The sequence below is a fragment of the Octopus bimaculoides genome, chromosome 10, assembly GCF_001194135.2.
Source record: "Octopus bimaculoides isolate UCB-OBI-ISO-001 chromosome 10, ASM119413v2, whole genome shotgun sequence".
In the NCBI taxonomy this organism is placed as follows: Eukaryota; Metazoa; Mollusca; class Cephalopoda; order Octopoda; family Octopodidae; genus Octopus; species Octopus bimaculoides.
This window is the reverse complement of record NC_068990.1, coordinates 94315493-94330953: the sequence shown is the minus strand read 5'-3', so window position 1 is coordinate 94330953 and position 15461 is coordinate 94315493. Positions and strand designations below refer to the sequence as shown.

Below are 15461 nucleotides of genomic sequence, written 5' to 3'. Positions count from 1 at the left end.
TATATATATATATATATATATATATATATGTTTTTAGAGTGCATATTTAAATTTTTACAAGGAAAAGGTTGGCAGTGACCATCATGAGAGTGCCTGGTTATATCTTCAAATAAGCCAGTGCTTTGAAGTCTCTCTCTCAACTTTTTGCCTCATATAAATTGATATGTTTTATCTCTGTGGCTTGTTAATTAGTTCTTTGAATCTTCTTCATCTCTTATAATATCAAAGTTAGTTATAGTTGTAGGAAAGGCCGTTAATGATTGAAGATGTAAGCAACACTTGTAGATATTTTATTAGGTTTGCTGTAATTCTTCTCTTTCCTCTTTATGTATTAATATTAAATAAGTTGTGGCATTGTAAGACGAGACTTTGTACCTTTTTATTTTATATTATGATTAATATTGTAAAGCCACGTGGCTTGGTGGTTAGGGTATTTCACTCACGGTTGCGAGGTTGTAGTTTCAATTCCCAGACCAGCCGTACATTGTGTTCTTGAGTGAAACGCTTCACTCCACTCATCCACAACACACTCGTATTTTGTTTCAGGGGAATATGTCACCTACCTGATTAGTGAGTGTGGGTGGCAGCCTTTGAAAGCTAGAAGATTGCAAGTGTTTTGTGACCAGTGGTCTACTTAATACCATGATTACTATGATGATTAATATTAGAGTAGATGCGTTGGTTGAAATGGTAAAATACTGGACCATTTAGTGTATCTGGTTTAATAGTTTATATTTCTCTGTTCAAATCCATTTTGCTTAGCTTTTATTTTATTTTTGTTTTTACATTGGTTTATCCTATTTGTTAATAAAATACTAGGGTTATACCTGTTGACTTCCCTATCTCTAGATAATTTTATTTGTAAGCAAAAAGCGAATTGTCTTTACTTACAAGAATTCATACATTTGTGTTCTTTGTTTTAGTATTATCACGTTCAATTGTACACTTGTGCATACAACTTGTTTTCAAATGTTTATCAGATTTCTTGTCAGTGTTGAGCAGGTTTTTGAAGTTGTAGAGAAGTGTGATCCATCTCTGTTTAGTCTTATTATTACATCCTTTGGTGTTTCCATGAGTAATGTTTCAATTTTGGGATTGATGTCAATCATGAAAATTCATTCTTGTCACTATCCACTGTAGTAAAAGAATATTTTACTTTACTTGTTAAATTTGTCCTCCTCCACCTCCTCAAAGATTGGGTTTGTTATCTTGGTCCAAGTCAGTTCTTATTTAGAATTACTAACATCCAAGACATGTCTAATTCATATGTTCCAATTTTGGCATGGCTTCTCTTGGGTACCAACCACTTTACAGAATGTCTTGGTACATTTTATCATATCATCAGTGCAAAAGAGGTTAACATGGCCTCAAAAAGATCAAGGCTTGCTCTCAACCAAGTGTTGTGTCCATTCATTTTCCAACCACTGTTCATAGTTTACTGGTTACAATTATCAAGTCTGCTGCAAAATCAGGGTTGCCAGATTAATTACATAAAATGTAGCACAAATTTTTCCAGAAAGTTGCAGATTATGTTAGAAAGTATTCCAAAATGAACATTTTTTTAGTAAATTAGAATGTGTTTGAATGGTATACACACAAACATACGCACTCACACATACACGCATATACAAAGATTGTCTGCAGGTCAGTTCTAATTTACTTGATAATTTAATATTCAATTGGATTTTTACCTTTCATATTAAAATATAATTCTACTAGAGTTAGTAACCCAAATAAAAAATAATAGAAGCATGTGGTCCAGAAAAGTAGCATTATGTTACTTAGCCGAATCTGGTAACCCTGTACAAGAGTAGAGAGCTTTTATTTTAAGATATCTCTGAATGTGATTGAGAGAGTGAATAGAAGAGTGAGTGATGATACAGGGAGAACTAGAGCAAGAGGGTGTATGATGGTGTGGGGGGAGTATTGGGAAAGCAGAAGAGGGGGAATAATAAATTTAGACAGTGGATGAGGAAGGAGTTTTAGGAGTGATAGAGGAGCAAGTATTGTAAAAGAGATATAAGACTGGTGATGCTGAGAAAAAGAGTGACAGATAACAATATTGAATGACATGGTGGTGGGGCGAAGGTATGAAGAAAGGGGATAATAGGGGATATTAAATATAGATAGGTCTGATGACTTGTTTGGAAATTTGGTCCCTAACTGTTAGATGGACGTTTTAAGGTATCTTATTGATAATTGTTTGGTTCTGTATGGCTCTTTGAAATTTTATAGATTTCTGAGAATATTTATGAAAAGGTTCAAAATCATTTTTAAAGGATCAAAAGCTTTTCTTCCAGAATATCTCAAAAATATTTGTTTTATTGGTTGATGTTCTGTTCTTAAAAACATTGGTGAAGGAGAAGAAGAAGAAAAAAAAAGCCTAATCTTTTATAGCTAAAATGGAAAAAAGAAAAAATTCCATCTCAATTTACTTTAGTAGAACACTATCAGACCTGCATCATCATCATCGTTAAAGCTCCTTGAAGTGAAGTTAAGAATATGTTTCAAGAGACAACTGCAAATGTGTATCACCTGTTTTACATGCTGTTAAAAAGACTGCATGAAGTAGACAGTACTGCTACTCGTTCAGTGTTGTGGCACTAGTGCCACTAAACTGATGTACAACTTAAAAAATCTGGGTACTAATTAAATGTATCTTTCCTTTCTAGCTACTGGAATGCCTTGCTGCCGTTGGTGCCTGATCGACATCTATCATGTGAGGTGCTTTCACCTCGGTGCCCTTCCTTCTGCATTGTTGTTGTTGTTGTCAAACCTTTAAGATTAAGATTGGCTTTCTCAAATTTCATTTAATTTAATTTTTTTAATGAAAAAACTAGGTGATTTTTTTAAAAAAAATAAATTAACCTGATCCATGATAAAATAAGAAACACAACAATTCACCAATATATGTAGGATACATAATTGTAGTGTAATTCACATCTTATTTAGTGTCTACTACATGTTGCTATAGAAAGGCTGAGTGCTTACCAACTACTTGAATTACCAGTGTAATTAAGTCCCAAACACTTCTGCTGATGCCTCACTGTTGCTGTTACCATTGATCTCTATCAATTAGATTTATCAGTTTTCAATTTTTTAATTGAACCTTTTTTTTTTTTTTTGGCTTAAATGAAAGTTTAGTGATTTACTTTCTATAATTTTGTCAGCCCTTTCTTTGAACATATCATCTTAAATGAACTACTTTCATTGAAAGAAGGTAAAAAAAGAGAAATTTTTGTTTTTAATCCCATAAAATATAGTTCTTCCTTTTGTAGCAGTACATCAATTTTCATTATACATATACATTATGTATATATACATATATATATATATATAATCATAGAAGTTTGTCCATAAAATAAGCCTTTTCCTTGGTATTAACCTACAAATGTTCAAGACATTATATATCAATATGGGTATACAGGTTGTAGATAGTATTCATTTGCATGTTGACTGTCTCAGGAAGAAAAAAAAAAGGATTTATAATATTTGAGAAATATCAGTCAAATTTGGTTCAGTTTGTCTTCATGACATGTTCTGTCAGTCTCACTTGACAAAACCACCTTTGGCCTCGTTGACAGTTTCCAGGCAGCCTTGGAACCAGCCACAGATCTTTATCACTCTCTCCTGTTTTAGATCCCTGAAGGCCCTCAGCTTGTTCTTCTTGTTGCAGCTGGATGTGTTGGCGTCTCATTCCACCATGACCCACACAAAGAAGTCAAGAGGGTTGCAGTAAGGCCAAATATGAGATGCTGTGTAATCAAAGAAGTTCTTCGACAGCCAGGCCTGGACCTTCCAGCTGCGGTAGTAAGGTTGCAGAGTCTTGCTGTCACACACATGACCTCCCTGCAGCCACCCCACTTGACCTAGGGCTTTACCACTTTGCTCAGAACATGAATGTAGTCATTGGTGTTTGGCCTGAGTTTCTTGGCAAGAAGTCGGGTAGCATGTTGTCACCATTGCTGATGACATTGAAGACCATAATTGTTGCTGGAAATTCCATCTGCAGGACTCTGGGTGGGACAGCGAGCAACAAGTCAGTTATTCTGCAAAAAAGAAATTAAGCAAAAATAGTTGTTTTTAAGAAAAACAGGCTGACAACAAAAGTAAAAAGAATAGGTGCAAATTTAGCAGCTGAAAGCTGCAAGTGAATATCATCTGCACCCTGTATATAGGATGTGTGTATGTGTATGCATATATATATACACACACACACATACTATATACATATATATATATTCATTTGTTTTTGTGTTCATTTTTCCTGCTGGGTTAGACAGATGTATTAAGAAAGCATTGTTATGCAACTGGATACCCTTCTCGTTGCTTCCCCTTACCTCTTTCTTTTTTTTGGTGGTGGGGGATATCTTATACTATTTACAAAAGCACAAAACCAGTGGATGACCTGTTGACAGAGGAAATGGCAGCAAAGTCGCTCCCTCTGGCTCAAGAGAATTTTCAGAAAAGTATATAAACATACACACACAGTTATACATATGCATGCATGCAAACTGTATTTGTGTGCATGCATATATACACATACTTGATGAGCTTCTTCCAGTTTCTGTCTGCCAAATCCCGAGGTTATGGTAGAAGACACTTGTCTAAGGTGTTACCCATTAGGATTGAACTTCAGACCAGGTGGTTGGCATACAAACTTTTTAACCACATAATCATGCCTGCAGCCTGTGTATGAAATTAGCAGCTAAATGATTTCCTATATGAAATTTTGTTTCTCTCACCTGGGGCAAAGCATTAATAACAAAGTAAAACTTCATAAAATTTGAAATTGGCATCAGTTTGATAGAATCAGTGTTCTTTGGTTTTCTTTAGATTAGAAATTTATCCTGCAAACCAAGTTGTAGAAAGAGAGAGATGATTGTTCAAACTTCCTATTCTGATAGCAATTAGCAGTTCCTAAAATTATATTTTAAATATGATTTCCCCAAACTAGTTTTGCAACAGAAATGCAATCTCGTTTCTCTGTAGCATCATGTAGTAGGAAAAGCAGAATTCTATAAGATATTCTCATTTTATTTAAGAGAGATGTACACGTATGCTAGATGTATATAGTTTAAAACTTACTGAACATTTCTATGTTTTGGGGTGAGAGGAAGTAAATAAGAAACGAAAATGATATATTTGATAATTTTTTGCCAAGGCTGTTCCATGCTGTGAATTGGTGGAAAAGAAGAATTATCGGGAACCTTTTCTTCTTTTTTTTTTGTTACCCTCTCCTTGTTCTGTTTCTAGAACTACACTAATCTGAGACTAATTTTAGGGTTGGTGTTTATGAAAGCAGACACGAACAGAAGATGGCACTAACTCATGAAGCTGCACTGTACGTATGATAGTAAAAGGAAGACAGTATTTTTTTTTTTTCATGCTGGGAAATAAGCAAGCATTTCTTTTTACTTTCCCATTTTAAACTACTTTTGTAGCATTTAATGAAATTTGATCTCCCACCTGTGGAAATGCTTGCTTTAATTCCACTTCTTCCAAAACCATCACATCATTGCTAATCAGTCTTTCCTTTCCGATGATTTGTTTACTTATTGAAAAAGTTTACTCTTTCTTACACAATGTGAATAAGTTTCCATTTTGCTATTATGGCTTTCTATTTGGTGACCAAAAACGTTACTTAGCTGCTGGGGTTTTTTTTAGTTTCGTTTTGCAAGTCCACAGTACTAAACATATTCAGCCTTTATAGAATTAGTTGACAAACATTATAAATACTGATCACTTTGAAGACTTCAAGCTCTGTCTGTTTATCACATTAAACAGTATTTAAGGTATTAAGAACTAACTCAAAGGTCAGGTGTTCAAATCCTATATTATCCTTTAGCCTGGTCATATTTATTTTATTTCTATTTTCACCCTATTTGGAATCTATTAACTTCTGTTTGATGGCAGTGTTATTGGTATTTTGGAGGGCAATTGGTCTCTATCTGTCTGTCTGTCTCTGTGTGTGTATGTGGGGGGGGGGGGATACTGCCTCAATAAGCTCTCCTAACTTGTGTCAGCATGGGGTAAAAAAAAAACTGACATAAAAAATAATGAAACCATGAAAAAGTGTGTGTACATCACACACACACACATATCATTGTTTCTACACATTTTTTCCCCTCATGCTACCATGAGGTATTGGTCAGTGTAAGGCTAAAGGAAAAGATACTTGTTCAAGTTGCCATGTTTTTATAAAATGTTCAATGGTCTCCTGCCCCCAGTATAGTTCTCAGCCTGCTAGAAATAGTACCCAAATTTCGAATCGCACCCTACCATCTTAGAAAAGGATACATTGAATAATGGGGTTCTGTATCTCCTACCCATAGGAAAAAGACTGGATGGTCATTGTTGGAATGCCTTTCATCATAAGTCTACTCAATCAGAAATGACTTTTGGCTAAACAGTAACTGTTATTATCTCAATCTAAATAATCTATCTTCTTTACATTTCAAATTAGTATAATTAATACTACAGAGTGAGGTGTCAATCTATGGCTATTAATTTTCTGAAACTGATAAAGTTTGAAAATTAACTTCAGTTTAACAAGATCGACTCTTTCCAATACGAGAGGTGAATCTATTTAATGGTATTGAATTTCTGTTGTCATATTTCACTTATGTGGCAGTCAGTTTTAAACATTTAAAAAATTTATTTTATATATTAAGTTGTTACTTAAAAATTGCTCCATAAGCAATGATTTGTATTTTTTCTGTCAGTCTTTGCTTGTTTTGTTTGAATACCAAGGCTAGAGTTCCTTCAAGCTATTTATTCTCTCACTGTTGCCAAGATGACACTTAACTCTCAGGCAATCAACCAAACACACTATTTGCTGGGAAGTCAACTGAATGATTCCATTCCAATGGGACCGACAGTGACTGGTTATCTAATTATTTCTCACAAATGCATACTTCTCTTCCTCCAAGACTGACTACTTCACCTGTCTAACCAGAAGAACTTTCTTATCTTTTAAATATGTTTCTTTATAATACTTGATGGAACCAAAATCCCTGCTCAAGTTTGTTTACTTAGGCCAGAGTTTTACAGGGGCAACATTGGAAATTCTTTCGTAGGATCTATTTTGTTCCAACTTGATATCTATACCATGTAAGTTATTTGCAGATCCTTATTTCTTTTGTCTAAGGTAGTTTTTTTTTTAATTTTTTTTTTTTTAGCTCATTTGGTCATTTTACAATTTCCTGTATTTCAGGATAGCATCTCAGTATTTGTGATAAAGAATTCAGTAAAATTATTTTCAAAGCTTCAGTGAAGGAATTTTTTAGTTGTTCTAAGCTTTCTGTCTTTTGTCTTTTTTCCTCATCGCTATGTTTCTCTAAACTTTTCCAATATAAATACTGTATATTGTTGGAAGGGCAAGACTTGATTTAATGCTTGGAATGGTTTCTGGAGGTGTTCTTCAGATGATAACTGCAATGCAGGTGTTTTCATATTTCCTTACACATGAATTTATTTGTCACGGCATCTTGTCGTGACCTTGTTTGCTTTCTTTTCCAGGCGGCAAAACTCCCGATCCAAAACTGAACAAACGAACTTTCTCTGATGTGATGGTTGAACAACGACTTACACACCAACAGGTAGGTTGTGGCTTTCAAATCTCACACTTATTTTGTCTCCTTTATTCACTTCTTTGATAATAAATATTCAATAAAGAGCAGAATCTTAAACCTGCACATGATATATTGATGCATGTCATTAAGAGAACAATGTTCTTTGGTTTTTCTTTCTCTCATCAGCTTTTACAAAATATTTAGTTTTGTGGTTAAGAAGTTCACTTAGGAACTATGTGGTCTGAAGTTTGCTTTCACTGCAAGGACACTGTTGGTTGATGTTCATTGCCATGGGTTGACTTGTAGCTTGTGAGTGAAATTTGGTAGATGGTAACTGGAAGCAGTCCATCTATGTGTGTGTGTATTCCCTTATCTCAACATATGTACACTATTTGAGAACAGTAACTCTTTGTTTACAATCATTATTATTTGTTAACAATCCTCCAGGAAAGTATGTCTAGGTTGTTTGGTGCTGGATGAGTCAAGGAAAATATTACCTTGCTTGAAAGCAGGTGAGGGTTAGTGAAAGGATGAGCATCTGGCTGTTGAAAAATTCTGCCTCACCAAAGTCACTTCTGATCTATGCAAGCATGGAAAAGTTGACATTAAAACAATGACACCCCCAACAATTACTTAACTTTGGAGCAGTATCAATGACCTTCAAATTGCTAGATGCAGGGTCTTAGATGGAGTCTTTAATGATTATTAGTTAATTTGTTACATGAAATCCACGACCACATTCATTGACCACGTTTGGATGGTACTTTTTACGTGCCACCATCATGGGGAGCCAGTCAGGTAGCATTGGCATTGACCCGCGCTTGAATGGTGCTTATTTTGTGCCACCAGCACTGGTGCCAGTCAGGCAGCACTGGCATCGGCCTCAACCACAATTCCCATTTTGATTTTACTCAATAGGTCTTCTCAAGCGCAGCATATCACCAGATGATTCAAGGGTACTTTTAAATGGGCTGGTTATACGACACTAGTATAAGCTACAGCTGTGATCTCACTTTACTTGCCAGGTCTTCTCAACCACAGCATATCTCCAAAGATCTCAGTCTCTTGTCATAGTGTCTGTGAGGCCAAACGTTTGAAGGTCATGCTTCACCACCTCATCCCATGTCTTCCTGGGTCTTTCTCTTCCATGGGTTCCTTCCACTGTTAGGGAGTGACACTTCTTTACACAACTCTCCTCATCCATATGCAGCACATGACCATACTAGTGCAATTGTCTCTCTTGCACACCACATCTGATGCTTCTTTTGTCCAATATTTCTCTCAAGGTGCTTACACTCTGTCGTGTATGCACACTGACATTACACATCCAGCAGAGCATACTAGCTTCATTTTTTTCAAGTCTTTAACGTTTTGAGCCTACACTCTTCCACAGAAAGGAACACAGAAAGAAACAAGCATATATATATATATATATATATCAGCTCCATTATAATAAGAAATGTTTATTTCTTTATTTCCAGGCTGCTTTACGGCAACAACTGGTAGAGAAGGCCAAATCAGGAGAGTTGCATGCAGTCAATGGTTCATCAGGAGATTCTTCAAGTACATCAGCATCCGTAGCTGCAGCAGCGGCAGCGGCAGCGGCTGCTGTGGCCCAGAAACAACCGGTGAAGAGACGGCGATGGGATCAAGCAACAGATGACAGCACACCAGCCAAGAAGACATCAAGTTCCAGTTGGGATGCTGCAGAAGCTACAGCAAATACCCCTTCCAGCACTCGCTGGGACGAGACCCCAGGTCGTAGTAAGGGTGGAGAAACACCCAGTGCCACACCTGGTGCGAGTACTCGAGCTTGGGAAGCAACTCCCGGTCATGCCACACCTGGTGCTGCTACACCTGGGAGGGACACTCCCGGACACCAGGCGACACCAAGTGCTCGCAGAAATAGATGGGATGAGACACCAAAAACAGAAAGGGGTAAGTCTCTATTTTTTCTCTGTTGTCTATCCTCCATCTCCTCTCTCTTTTCTCAGTGATTAGATGATAATGATCCCACTTCATAATTTAGTGTTTAATGAAAACAGGCCTTAAATATTTAAAACTAGTTACAAATTCACATTTATAAAAAAAACAAAAATGGTGATCAGATACATTATGTGGTGGTCATATTTCTTCTGCTTCATCGGAGAAGTCAAATTCAGTGACAATGTACTGTAACCTGGAAATAAAGTAGCCCTGTAAGGGCTAATTCCCAATTATCTGCTTATAACATAACCTTCATTGGATCTCATCTTAAGCATATCGGTATGAAAAATAATAGATGTACAGCCATTTGAAATGTATGCATTTAGCCACATACGGATACGATACACTGACATGCCTTGTTGCATCTAGTGCATATTTTGTTGACCTGTACAGGACTTATTAGAGTGAATGCTCTGAGTAAGGAACCATGGTAAAAGAAGATTTTATTGAAACGAGTGGGTAGAATTGTTGGACAAAATAGTGGCATTTCTTTAATTTTTTCTACAAAATTGCTGACTTTGTGCTTAACTTTGGAACAATATTAATAATTATTGTGGTTTTATATTTGCAGAAACTCCTGGCCATGGTAGTGGCTGGGCCGAAACACCAAGGACTGATCGAGGTGGGGATCTTATTCAAGATACACCAACACCTGGAGCTAGCAAACGTCGATCGAGATGGGATGAAACTCCAGCAGCTGCAACTCCTGGAGGAATGACTCCAGGTAGTATGACACCAAATATGACTCCAGGTGGTACCACACCAGGTGGCATGACACCTACAAATATGACACCAAGTGGAATGACTCCGAGTGGGATGACACCTGGAAATATGACCCCTGGAGGCATGACCCCTGGTGGTACCACACCTACAGGCCAGAAAGCCATGGCCATGGCTACACCTACACCTGGCCATCTCATGTCTATGACACCTGAACAGCTACAGGCTTATACTTGGCAGAGAGAGTTGGATGAGAGGAACAGACCTCTGTCAGATGAAGAACTTGATTCCATGTTTCCTACAGGCTATAAGGTTACTTCATTATATTTATTGCTCCTACTTTTGTTTCTAAATGATTTCCATTAATTATTTTCAGTTGCATAATGAGTTAGATTGTTTTTGAAATAAATACAATTGATTTATGTTAGATACATTTGATACTTGTATGGTTTTTTTTTAAATTTAATTTTTGTATGTTTTTTAGATCCTCCAACCACCTGCTGGTTATGTACCAATTCGAACTCCAGCTCGTAAACTAACTGCCACTCCCACACCAATGGCAGGAACCCCAATGGGATTCCGAATGCAAACACCAGATAGCAAGGTTTCAATTGTTGACATGCAACCTAAAGGTAATTTACCAATGATGAAACCAGATGACATGCAGTATTTTGACAAACTCTTGGTAAGAAGGCTTTTGTTTTTACTAATCTGCTGGATTTGTTATTATTTCTTATTAGGTTTAGCAATGCAAAGAATAAATAACTGAAAATACAGATCTGTTCTTCAATATCCTAAAGTTAAATCTTAATGTTTTGTATGACATGAATCTACACAATACTGTATCTGTTTGTGTTTTCTGCTCAATCATTACTGGACTGAACTTTTGACTTAGAAAATTTTCAACCAGATGTTAAATATTGAATTATATATTTGATAGTGAAACAAAATATTGAGTTTACTTTTCTTTTGTCAGTTAAATTATTCTGCACACTTGAAACGAATTTTGTTGAATTACTCTTACATTTTCCTTTAATGTTTCATTAGAAAAAATTGTTGCATGCCCCATGCTTTTGCTAATTGTTTTAGGTGCCTCTGTAGTCATCCCTCTATTTAATCCTTTCTCTGTCAGGTTGATGTGGATGAAGAGACCCTCACTCCTAAAGAACAGAAAGAAAGAAAAATAATGAAATTGTTATTGAAAATTAAGAATGGTACACCTCCTATGAGAAAGGTAAAACAACATGTTTTCTGTGATTTCTTATTTAGGCTAGGAATCTTTGGACAAATATTTGTTATTGCTATGGTAGTCTGCTTTTGAAAAATTTAAATTGCCATTTGAGGAAACTTTGTTTTTGTCCCATCATCGACATAAGATTATTTTATTCAAGTCTTAAAATATTTATATTTAGAATTTAATGTAGAAAAAATATTTTCAGAAATCATTGATGGTATTTTGCACTGAGGAAGAAAAATTATATTTCGGAGAATTTCTTTTATGGATCAGTTTTACTTTCTTTTATAAATAGTTGTGAGTGCAGTATGCTTTGCAGTCTTGCAAACATCAATCGGAACTGTAACTTTAAGGCAAAGCTACATTACTCTGATAACTGGCTATCAAACCCATATTACTATACATTTGTCATATTAACCCTTTTGATAATAACCTTCCAAAGACACCCCTGATTCTATGATACAAACTTTATGTGTAAAGTGGATCTTCTATCAAAATTTCATGTTATGTCTCCACCAATTTAATAATGATGAGTTGTTTCATGAAATTTTCTAGTATTTTCAAAGGTAGCATATTTCTACAGAATTATGGTAACAAAAGGATTGAAGTAATTAATATTGTTCAGCTGTTAACATATTTGCTATAATAAATCATGAGCAGATGTGCTATGCCATCATGCCAAGAGTGGCTGTAAGATTGTTCCAAAAATTTCCCTGACAAAATTTTGGTAATTTGTGTCAAAATAAATTATGAATCTATCATTAGGTCACATGTAAAAGTGATATAATTTTTAAAAGTAATTAATAAAATAAATTATCTGTCTGTATTTTTTTAAATGTGTTTATCTATGAATTTTGTCTCTTTTTTTTTTAGGCTGCTCTTAGACAAATCACTGATAAAGCTCGAGATTTTGGTGCTGGTCCATTGTTCAACCAAATCCTACCTTTGCTAATGTCACCCACACTTGAAGATCAAGAAAGACATTTACTAGTGAAAGTTATTGATCGTATCCTCTACAAACTGGATGATTTGGTGCGACCTTATGTGCACAAAATTCTTGTTGTTATTGAACCGTTATTGATTGATGAAGACTACTATGCCAGAGTTGAAGGTAGAGAAATTATATCTAATTTGGCAAAAGTGAGTATTATTAAATCCTACTTTGTTTTGAAGCTGTTGTATAATTTAAAATATTTCTATGCAGTTTTATTTAAGGTTATCTATGACTCATTCGCTTAATTCTTATTTTCAGGCGGCAGGTCTGGCAACCATGATTTCTACAATGAGACCAGATATTGACAATATGGACGAGTATGTACGTAACACCACAGCCAGAGCATTTGCAGTCGTCGCATCTGCTCTTGGGATCCCTTCTCTTCTGCCTTTCCTAAAAGCTGTTTGTAAAAGCAAAAAATCTTGGCAGGCAAGACATACTGGGATCAAAATCGTCCAACAAATTGCTATTCTTATGGGCTGTGCCATTCTTCCTCATTTGAAAAGTTTAGTGGAAATTATTGAACATGGTGAGTTAACTTTTGTTATTTAATATATATATATATATTTATTATTCACTCTGATTTCAAATGCTGTTCAAAGCCTTGTATCCTTTTGGGGTCAATGAAATAAGTACCAGATAAACACTAGGGGTTGATGTAATTGACCAGTCCCCTTGTGCCTACAGTAGGGAGGATTATTATTAATTTTATTATTCTTTGTTGTGTCACCATTGATATATTTGCACTTGAATCCATCAGAAAACTTTGTGATCATTTGGTACACCAAGCTTTTATTAGCTAAATGAAACAGCCATTCTTCAACTGTTATTTGTCCTTTCTCGTTTTTCTGTTTTGTATTTAACTTTATTAAAAAAAATATATATCTGCTGTGCTATGAAAACTAAGTAATAAGCTTGTGCTTTTCGATGAGATTATTGGATTTAATCTTTACTTTGGTTCTTTCTGATAGGTCTGATTGATGAGCAGCAGAAAGTGCGAACCATCACAGCTTTAGCCTTGGCAGCTTTAGCTGAAGCTGCTACACCTTATGGTATTGAGTCCTTTGATAGTGTGCTCAAACCCTTGTGGAAGGGTATCAGACAACACAGAGGAAAGGTATGTTAAAGTACCATCAATCTTAGATTTTTCTGTTTTCATACAATTTAGGAATTCTTTCAGTCAGTGTCTTTATCATGTTTGTTTCAATAAAGGTATCTTGTCATGCAATTTAAGAGCAAATTTAACTTTCATGTACATCCTAAAGTATTTGTGTTTTCTTGTTCCATTTATTCAGTCTTTATTCATCATCATCATCGTTTAACATCCACTTTCCATGCTAGCATGGGTTGGACGATTTGACTGAGGACTGGTGAAACCGGATGGCTGCACCAGGCTCCAATCTGATTTGGTAGGGTTTCTACAGCTTGATGCCCTTCCTAACGCCAACCACTCAGAGAGTGTAGTGGGTGCTTTTGGGTGTCTCGAATCAATGAGATGAATATGTAAATGTATGAAATGCCATTATTACAGATTCTTCTTTTTAATTTCTGACAAACCTCATTTTTGAAGGTCATTTTACACAAGCATCATAAAAACTAAAACATTCCTAATGAAACAATATATATTTGAAGTACAGTGTGTATATATGGAGTACATAGTGTCTTATAAGAAAATATTTGTTTCTCGTATTCACACAAATAGTAGTTGTAATGGAATATGAACGTGGAAGCAATCAGTTGTCAATTTGACATTAATTTTATCTAAAACTAAAAGTATTTCAATGCTAATCCTCGTGGCTTCGGGTTTCTTACGTCTGCTATATCTTCAAATTGTTTTCCACTCATGATCTTAGTGAAATATTTATTTTGCAAATTTTAGTCCTGTCTTCAGTTACTTAATAAAACTGAAACCTGTCTCTCACCTATCGTGGTTTGTTTTGGTTTATTAATGCATTACTAATAAAAACAAAATTAGCAACTTGATGGCTGGGAAATTTGACTTTATCTTCATTCTTCCAGTTGTGATTAAATTGTTATCTATTGGAAATAGCTGGAAAGATAAGGCTGGTGTAGAGAAAAAAGCCTTGTGTTTGTGTTCTGACTCTTTGTGTTCAGAGTTCAAATTCTGTTGAGGTCTGTTTTACCTATCTTCCTTTTCATGTTGATATAGTAAAGCACCAGTGAAGCAATGGTGTTGATGCTGTCAACTAAGCAACTCCCATCAAAAGTTGCTGGCTTTGTGCCTAAATTAGGAATCATTATTTTTAGAGATACTGATGATGATTTGGCAGTTATGAACTTGTAACCACTGACATGTGAAATGTTGTTTTGCATCCCCTAGCCAAACAGCTGTATAAGGTGTCGTATTTAAGAGAGATGATTATTAAAGATATTCATTAAGAAGGAATTGTTTTGTTGACAGACTATCTTGTATATGTTTTTGTCATTAGGTAGTCTCCAGCCAAAACAGACATTGGAACCCAATGCAATTCTCTGACATATTCCTGTCAAACTGTCCAACCCATGCCAGCATGGAAAACAGCTGTGAACTGATGATGATAATGATTATCTTGTTTTTCTTTTTTTTTTAACTTGATGTTATTTTCTAAGCCAATTCTCTCTGGTTGTGTGATTGACAGGGTCTAGCTGCCTTTTTGAAAGCCATTGGTTATCTTATTCCATTGATGGATGCTGAATATGCCAACTACTATACCAGAGAAGTGATGTTAATCCTCATTCGAGAATTTCAGTCTCCAGATGAAGAAATGAAAAAGATTGTGTTAAAGGTAGGTAAACGTAGTTCTGGGTTCAACTCTCACTGAGGTTGACTTTGCACTTCATTGTTTTGGGGTTCATAAGTAAGTACCAGTTGATCACTGGGGTCAATGTACTCAACTAGCCCCTCCCCACAAAATTTAAAGCCTTGTGCCTATGATAGAAAGAAATATCTTAA

The 15461-nt window shown here is 35.5% G+C and overlaps 1 protein-coding gene across 3 annotated transcripts in view; it reads left to right on the top strand.

The window, feature by feature from the left end:
* LOC106875096 (splicing factor 3B subunit 1) overlaps positions 1 to 15461 on the top strand; it is a 39851-nt gene that overhangs the window by 14232 nt on the left and 10158 nt on the right. Inside the window, exons 2-11 of one of the 3 annotated variants that reach the window (XM_052971389.1) lie at positions 5285 to 5344; positions 7522 to 7601; positions 9056 to 9512; positions 10132 to 10592; positions 10765 to 10965; positions 11413 to 11514; positions 12388 to 12654; positions 12767 to 13037; positions 13480 to 13625; positions 15148 to 15298. In XM_052971389.1, the coding sequence (XP_052827349.1) occupies positions 5332 to 5344; positions 7522 to 7601; positions 9056 to 9512; positions 10132 to 10592; positions 10765 to 10965; positions 11413 to 11514; positions 12388 to 12654; positions 12767 to 13037; positions 13480 to 13625; positions 15148 to 15298 (2149 nt within the window). In that variant the 5' untranslated portion in view covers positions 5285 to 5331. Of the gene's footprint in view, positions 1 to 56; positions 5345 to 7521; positions 7602 to 9055; positions 9513 to 10131; positions 10593 to 10764; positions 10966 to 11412; positions 11515 to 12387; positions 12655 to 12766; positions 13038 to 13479; positions 13626 to 15147; positions 15299 to 15461 lie in introns of those variants that run through there. The other 2 variants (XM_052971388.1, XM_052971387.1) reach the window with 2 other exon arrangements.